Source organism: Euprymna scolopes, chromosome 18 (assembly GCF_053919585.1).
Source record: "Euprymna scolopes isolate OS-2025 chromosome 18, ASM5391958v1, whole genome shotgun sequence".
NCBI classification, from domain to species: Eukaryota; Metazoa; Mollusca; class Cephalopoda; order Sepiida; family Sepiolidae; genus Euprymna; species Euprymna scolopes.
The window spans coordinates 107,151,028-107,167,529 of record NC_136499.1 but is presented as its reverse complement, the minus strand read 5'-3'; the positions used below and the strand labels follow the sequence as shown (position 1 = coordinate 107,167,529).

The window sequence follows — 16,502 nt, the reverse complement described above, 5'->3', positions numbered from 1 at the left end:
AAAACAGTGAATCAAAGAGCAAAGACAGTCTCCCTGATTTTGAAATTAGTACATAACAAATAAGGTTTCTATGTTGCATTCATGTTTTGAAGATTTTCTTGATCTCTTTTTTTTTTTTTTTTTTTTTTTAGAACTGTCCGGATATGGCTGAAGAGAGACACAGGACAATATTGGCCAAGTGTGTGTCATTCAATGCCATGTAAGTATTTATATTTTTACATTAAAAATTGAAAAAAAAAAAAAAAAAATTTTTTTTATTTCTTTTCTTTTTAAATCCATTATTTTTTTTTGTATAATCTTTTTGTTTAAACTTTTTCTACAGCCATTTTTAAATCCTTCTAAAATCATTCTGATGCCGTTTTCTAGGTCGGTTTTTGATGAGTTTTTGATATGAAAACCTTTTAAATAAATGTAAAGATGGTTCATGAAAAAATAAGTAAAAAAATAAATTAACAAAAAAAATGCAACAATTTTGGATTAATCAAAAACAAAAAATGGTTGTGAACACGAAAATATAGTAAACTCCTGAACAGGAACAACTAATGAACCAGTTTTTATCTACAGTATTCTAGACCAGGGTTGGAAAGAGATAGACCCGGATATAAGAGCCGTTCCCCGGGACCCACAGTTCTGTTTTTGTTATATTCGGGTCTCTTATATCAGGGTTGCACTATTAATTATTTAAACGCTTCATTTTTATTAAAAGTTAGCAATTTTTATGGACCTAAATTTATTTTGTTTAGATTTTTTTATTTATTTTTTTTTATTCAATTTTCACCCCAAACAAGGCACAGTGCCACTTTGAAGCAGGGGGCTACTATCAGGGACTTAATTAGCAGGGTCATTATGAAGGAAGATGAGTAGAAAGATGTTTGTTAACATTACACTTTAACTTTTGCATATCAGTGCAGTTGGGAAAGCAGAATCCCGGAAGAGAGTTCCAAAGACTCGCAGTTCTGGGGAAGAAACTATTGGAGTAAAAGGCTTTCTTGCACCTAGGGATCTCTACTGTAAAGGGATGAAACTTAGTAGCTTGTCGGGTTTGTCAGGGATAGTTACGTCGGGGAGGTACAAGTGTTTGCAGTTCGTCAGAGCATTCACCATTAAAGTATTTGTAGAACAGGCAGAGGGATGCAACATCTCGTCGATGGAACAGAGGCTGAAGCCTAGATGACAGTTCAGGACCTATCAGCTTGGCGACTCTCTTTTGAACCCTGTCTAGGAGCGAGAGACAAGCAGCAGATGCACCAGCCCAGATGTGACAACAGTACTCCATACATGGGCGAATGGTGGCCTTATAGAGGTATAGGATACTGTCAGGCGTAAGTAGTTTTCTAGCATTGTAAAGGGAGCCAACCTTCCTTGCAGCAGCCTTGGCAATTCTCTCAATGTATCTATTCCAGTTCATATTCCTTGTAAACGTTAGGCCGAGGAGTTTAAAAGAAGTACTTTCAGACAATGTGTTCTTGGCCATTGCTGTCGTAACATGAAATATGGGGTGGGGTGTAGAACACCTATAAAAAGATATTTAAATTCTCTTATTTTATACTTTTGCTTGTTTAAAGGTACTAAGCAAAACACTTGTATAAAAATCATTTTTTTTTTTTTTTACTAATATGAATTTCAAAAAGAAACAAACAGTGCCTTATTTATTTTCTTTCTTTTGAAAATTGAATTTGTTTTTTAAGCATCTTATTTTTTATTTCTTTTTGAACATTTTGTTGAGATAAGACAATCTAAAAAACATTTTGAAGAATTAAAAATTATTCAGTTATTTTTTTTTTTAGGGTGGGGGGAGGAGGTCCTAAAACCTAACTTAATATGATTAAAAGATTTTACACCATTAGCTTTGTTTTTTTTTTTTAATTTTATTTGTTTTATTATATATATATATATATATATATATATATATATATATATATAATGTGCTGTGTGTGTATCTGGTCACGAATAGGCTCCTATATGGTTGACTATTTTAAAAAACTAATCACATATAATGTTAGAACATGTATTGAGACACAGGAATGGGTATGTTTGATCTGGCAGAACGGTGGTTCATTAAAATTGTGGGGTCTGCGTTCGTGCCTGGTCCACAAAGTATGGAAATAAAAAATTAAATTAAAAAAAAAACGTTTACAAGTGTTTTTGATATAGATGTACATAATAATACTTTGATAAATATGTTTTAACTGAAATAGGGATGGTATAATAAAATTGTGGGGTCTGCGTTTGCGCCTGGCCTCCATAGAATGGAAATAGGCACACACTTTAATAAAGACTTTTCATATCTATCTGCGTAAGTATACTTTGATAATTATGTTTCAGTTTGAAGAAATATGGTATAATAAAATTATGGGGTGTTCGTTTGCACCTGACCTCCATAGATTGGAAATATGTCACAAAGTTTAACAAGGTTTTTTAATATAGATCCAAAGAATATTGTGATAAGTGTTTCAGTGTGAACAGGTATGGTATAATAAATTATGGGGTTTATCTATTTTATTTTTACTTTCATCATATTTTGCTTTGGTTTTGATACCCCCAAATTCAACCCAAACTTACAACCCTTCCTTTTCATAACCTATCATACTTTCATAAATCAGAATCCAATTTCTGTAGGCTGTTTTTGAACCCAGTCAACGAAGGGTACTTTTGCTAGTATGTTTATATATATATATATATATATATATATATATATATATACATGGATGTGTATGTGGCAATGGGATGCCTTTTTCACAGTATCTAAAACGAAATGTGTGAAAGGTCATTTCATTTTGTGATTTACATTGTGTGAGAATGAAAGAACAGAAAAACAAAAAATCCAAGTTGAAACTGAAATTCTATGACTGAAATGATGCCATTTTAAAAATGGACATATTTTTCTAAGAATGGTACTTGCTATTTAGAATCATGGGTTCGCCTAAATGCTAAGAAAGATTGATTTAAATAATTTTAAATGTTTTTGTTCCTTTTCTTTTTTCTTAATTTTTTTTTTTTTTTCCCCTGTGATGAGAAAAAATGATAACGATTATCTTTCCAGGGAGTCTATACTACAAGCCCACATTATACTCAAAATATTCAAACAGGAATTTACATTTCTTTATAGACCTGCCTCTGACAACCTTGGCCAAAGTGTATGCATGTACCTTAAAATTAAAATTTCAATTTCCTTTCTATCTTTTTATTACCTTATTAATTTATCCAGGAGAGGAAAAACAATGAACCCTGGGTTTACTTTTGGCAGCCTCATAACTCTTGCTTTCTTTATTTTGTCCTTTAGTCCTCACATTCCATGAGCGATGTTTCTGATAAAAAAGGAAGAATTACTGTTTTCTAGGTCATAATCTATTCCATCTAACACTTATCGTTGGCAAGTTTTTTTGTTTTTTTTTTACCTTAAAGTAGTATTTTATTTTCTTAGCTCTTTATATCAAATGGCTTCATGCCTTGTCTGGAGCGATTTCCATAAAAAAAAAATTGTCCTTTTTGGTCTCCTGACAAAGTAGGGATTGTACCTAGTAATTCACTCCCGGCTGCCTTTTTCTTAATGACTATTCAGTGAAAGTAAATTTTAGCCAGAACAAATTTTTCAGATTAACTCTGGTTGTTCCCCTAGGGGCCATTATATAGGGGTAAAATTGCCCCCAAATTGTTTGTCTATTTCTTTGTTCACAATTTTCTCAATAACCACGCTTTAGATTTAAAAAAATCTTTTTGCACAAACATTAGTCATGGTGAAAGTAAATGTTTTACTCATGTGAGGGGAACCCTGCATGCTCGACTTGTTGGTCCTCACACTCAATGAGTGATACTTCTAACAAAGGAGAAAGAATTGCTGTTTTCTGAGTATCTAGGTAGGAATCTATCCATCTCTCTTATTGACATTTTTTTTTATCTTGAAGTAGTATTTTTATTCATTTATTTTACTCCCCCCCCTTTTTTGCATCAAGTGGCTTCATGTCTTGTCTGGAGCGGTTTTTATTTAAAAACAAAAATCCTTTTCTCACTAGGAGCAGCAGCAGCAGCTCTGGGTATGATGCAGATTTAGGAATTTTTAGGAAGTGTTAAATGATCACAACTCCCAGGTCCATTCTAACCCAGAGTGGTGTTACTTGCTGATGTGTCATTTATGCGTTAAATAGAACTTGTCCTGAGCAGGGTGCTAAACTGCCTCAGACACCCTTGGGCAAACTATTCATCCCTACCTTGCTCTATCACGTCAAAATGAATTTAATTAAATCATTATAATAGTGGGACATGTGGAAATTGCAGTTGAATCTTTCATCTGTCGTATATTTATATTTGTTAGGCATTGTATGGTTGTCGGACACAAATACAGACGCCACGCAACATGATTGTACCATTTTCATTCAAACAGAAATGCACTTGTCTAATTACTTAAATCATTTGGAATATTATTTCCAAAACTCTTGTAAGACTTTGTGGCATATTTCCATTCTATGGAAGTTGGATGACTACTCTATTTACAAACCGTTTCAACTGTTTATTTTCACTCGATGCTTTTCTGTCCTGATTGACACGAAACTGTATCAGGTAGTGAAGTCCGAATTCAAAAATGTTGTATATATATATATATATATATATATATATAATTTCTAATGGCATGATGTAGATGCTAAGAGATCGGAACACCCTTTCAACTCTAGCAAACACAAGAAACTCGTATTCCAAGAGGGGAGTACTCATTGCTTTGTGAAGCCTAGTCAGCAAATGCAATTCATGAGAAATTTGGTAGCTGAGGGTACGTAAGATCTAAAGCTTATTAACCGTATTGGATACACGATACCGAGTGATCATCAAACCTGAGATGGCTAGATATTATCACTCTTAGTTATGGCATTTCAAGAATGGCACAAATGTGTCTTGAAACCAAATCATACTGATAGGGACAGAAGAAATTTGAAAATCTTGCAAGTGTGTAGAATGACTCCTCAATTGCTACTACTCGCAGCGTGGTGTAACTGATAAAGTACTATGTAGTTAAGCAACGATGAACTTGGCCAATACCAGATAGGTGACCATTTGAAACTTCCGGGTGCTGTATTTGCTCTCCGCTTATCTCAGCATAGTTTCCAGTCGTCCTGGACCTCTCCTTGCCACTGGACTCGAGCAGTGCCGATTCAGGAAAGGTGTGGTTGGAGATTGTGCAACCTTTGCTTCACACAATTACACGTGCAGCTGACCCTACAGGGGGGTGTCCTTTGTCTTTTGAGATTGTACAGAGGTATCGACTAAGTAGTGTTCAGTTCTAAGTAACAGTCTGTTGGAGGTTAAAGGCTCCATCCTCAGTATAGACGATACTAAGAATACATGTTTGCGAATTCTTTTATATATGATGATTGATGATTTGTATTTTTGACTACAAGTCTCCTCTTGAGTGTTATTTAAAAAAAAAAAAAATAACTTTTAAGTGAGAACGGTAGTTTGAATAGTTCAAACTAAGAATAAAATTGAAAATTACTTACTGACAGAACGAGACCATACTACTCCTTGTGGATTAAATAAAAGGTTCCATTTGAAATTCCATACCGATTCCAGAGTTTGACAAGATACACCCAAAAAAGATCGGAAGTTATACTTGCTGAAACGTGAGAATAACACTTGAGATAAGAACAGTAGTTTGAATAACGCAAATGATACAAATGATCAATACTTATCTCGAAAATCCAGAAACATAGAATCTATCAATTACAAGCTTTCTTTTCTTTTTTTATTTTTTTACAAGGAAATCAACACTTATAAAGGCCCGAAGGCTATTCGAGGAGAAGGGTTAGGGAATGTAAGGTCGTAATGTAGTAATTGTTAATGGTTGTTTACATTGGACTTGAAGGCTACAATATTGTAGTCGCCCAGGAAGCTTTATGGGCTGTTGGGAAACTGCTTCTGTGGTACCAGTATTCAAGAATTCTGGCAAAAGAACTGACCCATTAAATTATCGCCCCATTAACCTCCTCCCACATTTTGCCAAAATATTTGAGACCTTAATTAACCATGCTCTAATCCATCACCTTACAGATGCTAAACTTCTGACTGACCAACAATATGGATTTAGACAAGCCCGTTCCACAGCAGACATCCTAACTTTAATCTCTTAACGTATATACCATTCACTGGACAAAGCGGGGGAGGGCAGAGCAGTAGCTCTAGATATATCTAAGGCTTTTGACAGGGTATGGCATGAGGGTCTCCTCAGGAAGATTAGATCATACGGTATCACTGGTAGAATACTTAACATAATTAAATCCTTCTTAGATAAGAGAAAAATCCAGGTTGTCCTCGACGGTCGTACATCTAAACAATATGATATAAATGCGGGAGTGCCCCAGGGGTCTATCCTTGGACCTCTACTGTTCCTGATATTCATAAATGCTCTCCCCGACAAAATTACCTCTGAGATGGGTATATATGCTGATGACACCACACTCTATAACAGGTACGACAGGAAAACAAATGAACATATATCTAAAGAAATGGCAAAAACACTGGAGGATGACCTACAATCAGTAGTGGAATGGGGACAAAAATGGATGGTCACGTTCAATACCGCCAAGACTAAACTAGTTTCATTCAATAATTACAAGAAACCTTCTCTACCACCTATAGCAATGGCCAACGACTCTTTATCTGAGAGTACGTCTTTCAAGCTCCTTGGCCTAACGTTCACAGGAAACATGAGTTGGAACAATTACATCGAGGGTATTGCCAGGGTCGCTGCAAGGAAGGTGGGCTCTGTCTACTGTGCTAGTAAACTACTAACACCCGAAAGTATCTTGTACCTCTATAAGGCAACCATTCGCCCATGTATGGAGTATTGCTGTCATATTTGGGCTGGTGCATCAGCTATTAGTCTCTCGCTCCTTGACAAGGTTCAAAAGAGTCGCAAATCTGATAGGCCCTAAACTGGCATCTAAGCTTCAGCCTCTGTCCCATCGCCGAAACGTTGCATCCCTCTGCCTGTTCTACAAGTATTTTAATGGTGAATGCTCTGATGAACTGCAAGCACTTGTGTCCCCACGACGTGAACACCCTCAACAGACCCGACAGGCTGCAAAATCCCACCCCCACACTGTAGAGATCCCGAGATGTAAAAGATCTTTCTACTCCAGTAGTTTCTTCCCCAGAACCGCTAGACTTTGGAATTCCATTCCAGGTTCCTGCTTCCCTAACTGTACTGACATGCAGAAGTTCAAGTGCAATGTGAACCAACATCTTGCTGCCCAAAGTACCCCAGTAGTTGCTGCCCCTGATAGTAGCCCCCTACACCAAAGTGGCAATGTGCCTTGTTTGGAGTGAAAATGTAAAAAAAAAAAAAAGTGTTCGACAGACAGGCAGTTTAGGAAAGAAGCTTTGTCCATGGAAGCTGCGTTTAAACTTAAGCACAGATAGAGAGTGGGAGAAATCGTTGATAGTGGTTGTAGCTAGATAGTTTTTTTTTTTTTTTTTTTTTTTTTTTTTTTAATTTTGGCAAGGAGAGACCATAGATTGGAGTTTAGACGAGCACTTACCATAAGAACAATGATACAAATATACGGCTACAAAACAAATCTTTACCAAAGTAATCTAAATATTACTTTACTTGTCCATACGTCCAGCATTACAAAAGCAAACATTAATTAATCAGAAATGAATTATCTCCCTTTTATAGTCGCTTTTTATCAAGTAAAAATCATTAAAACCATTTCCTCTCCAAAATTTAAAAAAAACAAAAAAAACATGACTGTCTGTTTATGGTTTCAAATTGGCTATTTTATTTTATTTTATTTTATTTTATTTTATAAAAAGTCATGTTGAGAAGAGACTGTTTTTTTTTTTTTTGTTTTTTTTCTTGACTCCTTACGGTTTCTTTTTAAAATAAAAAATGTGCAAATGAATTGACATCTGTTCCTTTATAATTTTTAGAAAAAAATTATTCAGAACCCCCCCCCCCCCCAAAAAAAAAAAAAAAACACCAATGTGCTGTGTGTGGAATTTTCATTGAAAAAAAAAAAAATTTTCTAAATCAATTCTTTTTAGCTTTAAAAAGTTTCAAAAAATTTGCTAAAAAATTGTTTTAAATTCATCGTTATTTGTTTTATTTTATTTTTTATTCATTTTATTTTATTTTTTATTCATTTTATTTGTCTTTAAAAATTAACTAACATGGAATTTCCAGTTGAAATTAATATTATTAATTATCTAATACTAATTCACATAAAGTAAGAAATGCTATAAAACAGACCAACTTTATAAATCAATTATTATTGAATAAAGTGGAAATTCGCTGCTCGTGTCTTGCAAATCAACTTTACTCGCCTTCCAAATGTAATTGCATTGTCATAGCTTATGACTAATTGAAATTTGGACTGACAAATTTATTGCTAACGTGTCAAAACACTGGTTCAGTTCGACTTCTTAATCATGCCCTTCTCAGATTAGATGTTTTTATTTTGCAGGTCGCCATTTAAAATATAAAAAAAAAATATACAAAACAAACTTAAATCATCATGTTAATTTTGTAAATATGTACAAATATAGTTTCTTGTTGTGTTTATTATTTAAATGTATAAAAAAAAAATTTTAATCTTGAATTAACAGACCTGTGTACCAGCATTGCCTGAGAAAAGGGTCTTTTTCAGAATAGCTAACAAAACAAAAATGGTGTGAAAAAAGTGAATATACAAAAAAAAAAAAAAAAAAAATTAACCGTTACCAAAGTCAAATTGCTTTTCTAACTGCCTGGATAAGTTTGTGTTTTAACAACTTATTTTAAAGTGTATTTTTTTTTTTTTTTTTACTTACAAATAAAGGCAGTGTAAAGTATATAGACTTAGAACAAAATCATGGTCTCATTAGAGCCTTAGTTAAACCTCGAATCGGTCAAAAATGAAAGAAAATACTGGTAGAAAATTACACTTTTACATGGTTGGTGATATTTATTGGATGGGATTTTATCAGTATTTTTTATTTTTGAGTGATTATAGAGTTTTGAATATGGTTCTGAGGCCACCATTCTAACTCAAATCCATTGATCAGTAGTAATTGTCACTTCCCACACCGATGATGGCAAACAATGTATGAAACAGTGTTTACAGGTAAAAAATAATTTCAATTTATTTATAAAAATATTATTGTAAGCCTCCTTCAATTCGGATCGGCCCTCTATAAGAGAGCTATAAGCCGTCATTCTTGACATAAAGTAATATTTACTTTAAACACTATCTTACTAGCATTTTGTATTTGTCAACGCCAAGTAGCTCTAGTAGTGTACAATAAAGAAAAGCATCAAACTAATCTCTATTGCTAATTATATATAAAAGGTACTTTGTGTGTGTGTGTGTGTGTGTGTGTGTGTGTGTGTGTGTGTGTGTGTATATATGACTTCGTTCCCTATGGACTCTGAAACTATTGGCCTTTTTTTTTTCTTTTTTTGTAAATTTCACAAATATAATCTGTGCGTGGGAGTGTTCTTAGATAGCTTTTGTATTGGAATCCATCCAATAAGTAACAAAAATCGATAATAGAAAAAATCTGATTAAAGAAGGAACAGTCTGATTTTGGTAAAAGTTTACACCCTTATACAGCCTAACATCACAAGTGCATTTGAGAAGTTTTATCATCGAAGAAGCAAAAGGACCTGGCATTTTAAATTAACAGTAGGATTTTGATATGAAAAGGGCTCATTTGAAATAAATGTTTCTATTTAGAGCACGAGTTTAACTATGATACTTGACTTTTAATTCAAACCATTATATAAAAATAATTTTATAAAATCAACCATAGCTTCTCTACAGTGCAATATAGACTAAAATGTATTTTTGACTAGTCTCTGTAGAGAGGCATATAAAGCCTCCTCTGTGTACCACAGCGGGTTCCCAACTAGAGCAAGCAGTCAATCGATTTTATTGCAAAAATGGGGAATTTCACTCATTTCAATGACAAAAGTATTGGAAGTGTGGAACATTTGTTGATCCTCATTCAATCCCCGAGCAACGTTGGATCTGCTTGCTCGTATATATAGTTTTACCAGAATTAGCAATAGAGATTTTCTGGCCTCTGGAAACTATACGTACTTGTTGTAGTAACATAGTCGCTTTCTTTTTTTTGGTCTCAAAAGTTTGTCCCCCCCCCCCCTTAACATAGTCTGCTTATGATTATAATCGACTCTCAAAACTGGGGGAGCAAAAGGTGGGATGTTCACTCACAATGATCGTCAAATCTTCTCTAATGTTTTTTTTTCTCGACTAGAGACGTACATCTACGTGTTTTTTTTTTTTTTGTTTTTTTTTTTCCCACATTACTGAGTCAAAATACTTCCAAATGAAAACAAAACAAAAATGCTTACAATTTAAATCCAAGCCTCAACCTTTCCAATAATCAAAACGATCGCAGTTGCATTCCAAATGCAACATCTACCCACACCCCGACCTACAGCATGTTACCATTTATCATTTTTATTCACTACTAGCAGGCCACCCACCATTGCCTGGTCATAAGATAATAAGATAACGCTTAAATATGATATGTTAGTTCATGCAGATTACGTATTTATTTATTATAGAGACAATCCTCTATTGATCATTATATTGAATCTAATATTAAGCAGTGAGATAAAAACTAAAAAATTTATATATGACATGGGTGCCATCCTTTGAGCCATACCCCCCTCCCCACACGCACATAAATTCACCTGTCATTACTTTTTTCAAAAAATGGAAACGCCTGATTGTCAAAGAGAAAATGCAAGCAAGCAAAGACACCCAGACGGTCCAGAGAGTTTTATAATTAAGATTTTGCTTTTTCCTGTGGAGGAATCAGCTCAACCCATCCTGGGTGAATGCTGTAAAAAAAAAAAAAAATATAAAGTCTTAAATTTGAGACATTTTATAGAAGCATAATCATGTAATGACTTTTGATCAAAATTGGAATAAGAATTCTAGACATAAGGTTTAGGAGTATTATAGCTTTGTTTTAATCTTCATACATTTAAAAAAAGAAAAAAAGTGAAAGATTGAAACAAAAAAAATTAATTTTTCAGAGCCAAATCTTTGTTCATTTTTCTCCTTTTAACACTCTAGGTTGATGCTATTGTGATCTATTTGTGTAGATTTATAATCAAGAATCTAAAAATCTTGAATGTTCAGTACTTTTCAAGTGTTGATCGTTTCAAATTTGGAAAGAAATCTGTTCCTATTGCTCGACTTTTCACCTGTTTCAAGGTTTTCTGTTTTTAATCGTTTGAACAAAATTTTTTTTTTTTTAAATCTTTATTTTTTTTCATTCTCCAGCTGCTGCAACTGCGATGGATTACAATGGGGAGACAAGGCGTTTGTTTGTAGGTTTGGATAATGGCACAATATCGGTGAGTAGACAAAAAGCAAATATCTATATGTCTATCAGACATTTTATCTGGTGTTGTCTGTTTATTGATTAGAGCATTCCTGTAATGACCTGATCCCTACTGATTGCAGTATAATGCTGGTTCTGTGCAGTTCTGGGGGGTCCATCCTCCCAAGCTTTGCCTTCTCTCTTTGGGAAGGGGTTAGTTTATTGCTAATCACTTGAGGCACCCTTGCCGGGAAATGCCAACGGGGCTGCCCAAGCACTTTTTGCAGTTGAGAGTGTTTGGGGGCGTTGGCTTCTCAATCCCACTTCCGACCATGGTGTCATAATTCTTACAGTGGGAGAGAACTAAGTAAACCCCCCCCTCCTTTTTAGTCCTTCGACAAAAGGATTGGGCATAATCATTTATTCCCGTTTGTCTGTTCGCACTTTTCTCAATAAGCACACCTTTTGATTTAAAAATTTTTTTTCACAAACATTAGTCATGGTTACAGTAAATTTTTCACTCATGGAGGAGGACCCAGCACACTCGACTTGTTAAGCTGTCTTTTTACTATGAAGTCATATGACATATCACCATGTATATATATATATATATATATATATATATTGCACATATAATAATAATATAAACCATCTGCTATGATGTTATATATGACGTTTGTGAACAAAGAAATAGACAGACAGAAATACAGCTTCATTATAATCATTGTTAATTTTATAAAATGTTTAAATAATGTTTTTTTTATTTAACTATATATTAAGTATTTTTTTTTTTTGTGTGCTAAAGTTATCTATGTCCATATGCTTCTTGGTATCACCCATGGTCAGCATGGCTAAACTTTTAACAAGGATCGAACTCGTAACTGCCTAATCGGCAGTCTGATGTTTTTTCCACTGAGCTACGATATCTCGTCAAATTTTATGCATGACTTTATCACTCTTTAAATCTAAGATCTACTGGGTTTTATTTATTTTTTATTAGCGATTCTGCTGCATTTAATGTCAAAATAAATAAATAAAACTCAACACATCTTGCAATTTAAAAGCGATAATATTGTGCATAAAATTTGACAAAGAATCATAGCTTTGTGGAAAAACATCAGGCTGCCTATTTGTCAGTTATGAGTTCGATCCTCGTAAAAAATTTAGCCATGCTGACGATGAGTGATACCCAGGATCATAGTCATGAATAACTTTTGTGCATGTAAAAAAAAAAAAAAAAAAAAAAAAAAAAAAGAAAGAAAAAAAAAAGCTTAATAAAATTAATAACCCCCAAAAATACTTTCCCAAAAAAAAGGGGCAATGCAAATAAAGGGAACTCCCTCAATGCTTAGGTAAGTGTAACAATTAAATACAACAATTGCTATAAAAAATAAATAAAACCTAATAGATTTTACTAGCAAAACCTGTGGAAATTCCCTAATAGTTTCTACATCAATCTGTGTAATAATGTTTTTGAAATAAAATGCCATGGTCAGTATTATGAAGCAAAAAAATTCTTGTGTAAAAATAATTGTCATCAAAATGTTCTTTAGATAAAATTTTTTTTCTTTAAAATTGTATTTTAAAAAAAATTTTTTCTTGTTTTTTTTAAAAAACAAAATTCTGTTTTAACATAGAAATAGTTGTCAACTAAATATTTTTCCAAACAAATGTCACTTTTTTTAAATGTGTTTGTTTAAAAGGTTAATACTATGAATAAAAAGAAACTCCTCTGTAAAAATGATTGTCATTATTGGTGAAATATTTAAAAAATGTCTTTTCTATTTATTTAAAACAAGTGGGGTGGGAGGCTTTCCTGGTCATAAAATACGCTTAAATATATTTTAATTCTTGCAGATTTTGTATTTATTATTACAGAGCCACATTTCTATTGAATATCATATTGTACCTAATATAGTACGGAATCAAAACCAAAAACATTTAGCGCTCTAACCACATTCCCTACTATTTGAGCTATCAACAGATAGATAAGAAAATTTTTTAAATTAAACCACTTTAAGCTATGAATGAATTTGCGCATGCGCAAAAGTAACAGATATGTCAACAAGTTGAAATGAACATTTTGCATTTTAACTTGCTGATATATTTCTGTACATGTTATTCATCCAAACAAAGATTTTACTCGTTATAAACCATTCTTGGTGTAGGATTACTATTTCCTGTTAATTTTAGTGCTATGTGACCAGTAATTTAAGAGTTTATCAGTTAAATATTTTCACACACACACACACACACACATGCATACATCTACTTATTGAAAATATCAATGTTGGTAGATTTTTAAATACTGAAGAATTATGTGAGCTGCTTGGAGTTGCCTCCTTTTATCTGTTCACTGATGATGTGTATCTTAAATTGGGTAACTCTGAGTTGCCTCTCTTTTATTGACTGTGTGTATATATAAAAAGGCATATAATGCAACATATTTTTCTCTCTGTGTATAGATGTAAAAATAAACGGACGTTTCTTTGTACGTCTGCGTAGAAAATGTTAAGTGTTAATTGATTTGTTTCTTTGTCATCATCGATATACCTTCCATGATGAAGTTATTTAAAGAACAAAGGTACATTTTTTTTATTTATTTACTTTGTAAACACTACTGTTTTATTTATATAGATTATAGAGATTTTTTTAAATGATAAATATTGTCTTATTACTGTAAAAATTGCCAGGAATATAATATATAAAATAAACATATATTCATATAATAAATAATTTTATAAATAAAACTAACATCTAAAATATAAACTAAAACACAAAATAACATATCTGACTATACCTATGCTGAAAGTAGGTCATCTTCCTACACACAAAGGATATTTATCCATCCCATAAAAACACACAAAGGGAAAGGGTGAACCTGAGGTCAACTGTACTTTTGTCCTATAAGTCCCCGACCATTGGCCAATTAGGATGGGCGCAGTTACAGCTAAGAAGCTGCTTGGCTAACTAGGAACTTCAATACCATGCATTTATATAAAAATGCGCAATAACCTACATTTTTCGCATAAGCCTGACGAATTCTCACGAGGTTGAAACGTGGAATATTCTGTGTAGCTTAAATTGCCATATATATTTTCATAACTTATATATATATAAATTATTTTCACAGCCAGACAACGTTGCAGCTCACAAGAAACAGTGCTGCTCTTGTGAGCTGCGACGTTGTCTGGCTGTGGAAATAATTGTATATTTTCTCACATTCTGAAGGTTCTATTGCTGATTGTTTGCTAGGTAACCTTGCCGTGACGACATCCTTAGCAAGTATAAAATTCCTACTTGTGAGATATTGGCTTGAGTTATCGCTAGTCGTGATGACTACATCCCTTGTTTGAGACTAGGTTCATTCTCCTGTCAGATTTTCACTGCTGTTTACTGGATCTGTGTTTGTTAATAGACTTTCTTGTGTGTGTGGCGGTTTGCTCAGTTGTTAAAGTGCTCGCCTCGCATGCAAGAGGCTCAAGTTTCGAATCCTAAGTTCAGATGTCTCTAACTGATGAGCCCAAATGAGGGTGAAACTCGAACCTTGGGCTTCCTGTTGGCTACCATGGTTTTTGTGAGCTGTGACGTTGTCTGGCTGTGGAAATAATTGTATATCCTCTCACATTCTGAAGGTTATAGATATATATATATATACACACACACACACACATGGGATGACTTCTGTCGCCAGGTTCAAATTTATCAACTGGTGTTAATCGTGAGACCTTGCACTGATGATTCTCTAAAGGATGAAACACTAGTGTCTGTAGGTATCTAATAATTATCATAGTAAATAATTATATATTTTAAAAGTTTTAGAGAGGTTCTTTCACAATGAGTCACTTAGAGGTGTGAGCATGTAGATATTTGACACATAGAAGGTAACGTAAAGATTCGGAATCATTTACACCAGAAAATTTTATGCACGTGATCCTCATCATCTTTCGACTGCAGTCGAGATGGAGTTCTCACGCTTACACCAGATATCTCGGTCCCACATGACTGCTTTTAGGTCTTTCTTCTCAGCATTGGCATCCCCATTTGCCATAGCATCTGACTATTTGAGCATTCTACTTTTGAAGTGAATGGTAGGATTCCTCAGAAGTAAGAAAGGAATAACTATAATATATATCATAAATATTGCTCGAAAACAATGGCTTGCAAACTGAACACGTCTTTCTTTGACAATAGATGATGCTAATGGAAATTTGCCATAGACTTGTTGCTTTATTGAATGGGTCTTCCATAAGGGGTTTTGGGCTCTCATCCAGACCTATTTTCAACTTTTATTTTTTTTTTATGAGTCGCCACTTATCAAGGCCCAGAGATCACTCGAGGATAAGGATTAAAGAGTGTACAGTAGTCAATGGGACAATATCGTAGTAATCGTTAGTAGTGGAAATTTGGTAAATTGTATTGAGGTGACGGCTCATCAAGAACTTATTCACATTGGACTTGAAGACAATCATATTGTAGTCAGCTGGAAAGCAGGTATACAGAAGAGTTCCACAGGTGTGCAGTTCTAAGAAAGAAGCTTTGTTCATGAATCTATGTTTACGTTTAAACACAGATAAAGAGTGGGGGAAATTATTGATAGTGGTTTCAACTAGACGAGTGTTTTTCATGAAAGCTTGAAGGGGACTATAGATTTGAGTTCAGACGAGCACTTGACAGGCTTGCAACGTCTCTTCTGTGGGAAAGAAGTTGCAGGCAAAAGATGGCTCTTATACCGGTAGAGAACTGTATCAACAGTGAGATATCTACTGGAGCGGTAGAAGGATCCCACTATTTTTCCAGCGACCTTGGCAACAGATTTTATGTACGTGTTCCATTTCAGATCAGGAGTAAAGGTTAGACTCAGAAGCTTGTAAAAACATGGAGCCTCCCCAAGATGAGAGCCATTCATTTCAATTGATGCCAAACAGAGATCAGAGCGTTGATTATGTAAAGATAGAAGCTTCATTTTAGATGAATTAAAATTAACCAGCCACCTGTTTCCCCATTGCACTATGTGCTCAAGCTGAGCGGAGAGATAATCAGAGAGCAATGTTTCCGAACCATAGAGGAGGATGGACGGCATTATAGATTTAAAAATTTTCAGTTTGATGTTTTTGCTGAGATGTGATGTTCATATTTTGCTTGAATCATTACAAGAAGACTATGTAATACCC

General features: G+C 33.9%; 1 protein-coding gene across 1 annotated transcript in view; it reads left to right on the top strand.

Annotated features, from left to right (window-relative positions):
- Positions 1 to 16,502, top strand: part of LOC145297743 (WD repeat and FYVE domain-containing protein 2-like) — a 133,872-nt gene that overhangs the window by 86,625 nt on the left and 30,745 nt on the right. The window contains exons 2-3 of the mRNA XM_080143967.1: positions 132 to 199; positions 11,289 to 11,362. Coding sequence (XP_080000093.1) covers positions 132 to 199; positions 11,289 to 11,362 — 142 coding nt within the window. The remainder of the gene's footprint in view (positions 1 to 131; positions 200 to 11,288; positions 11,363 to 16,502) is intronic.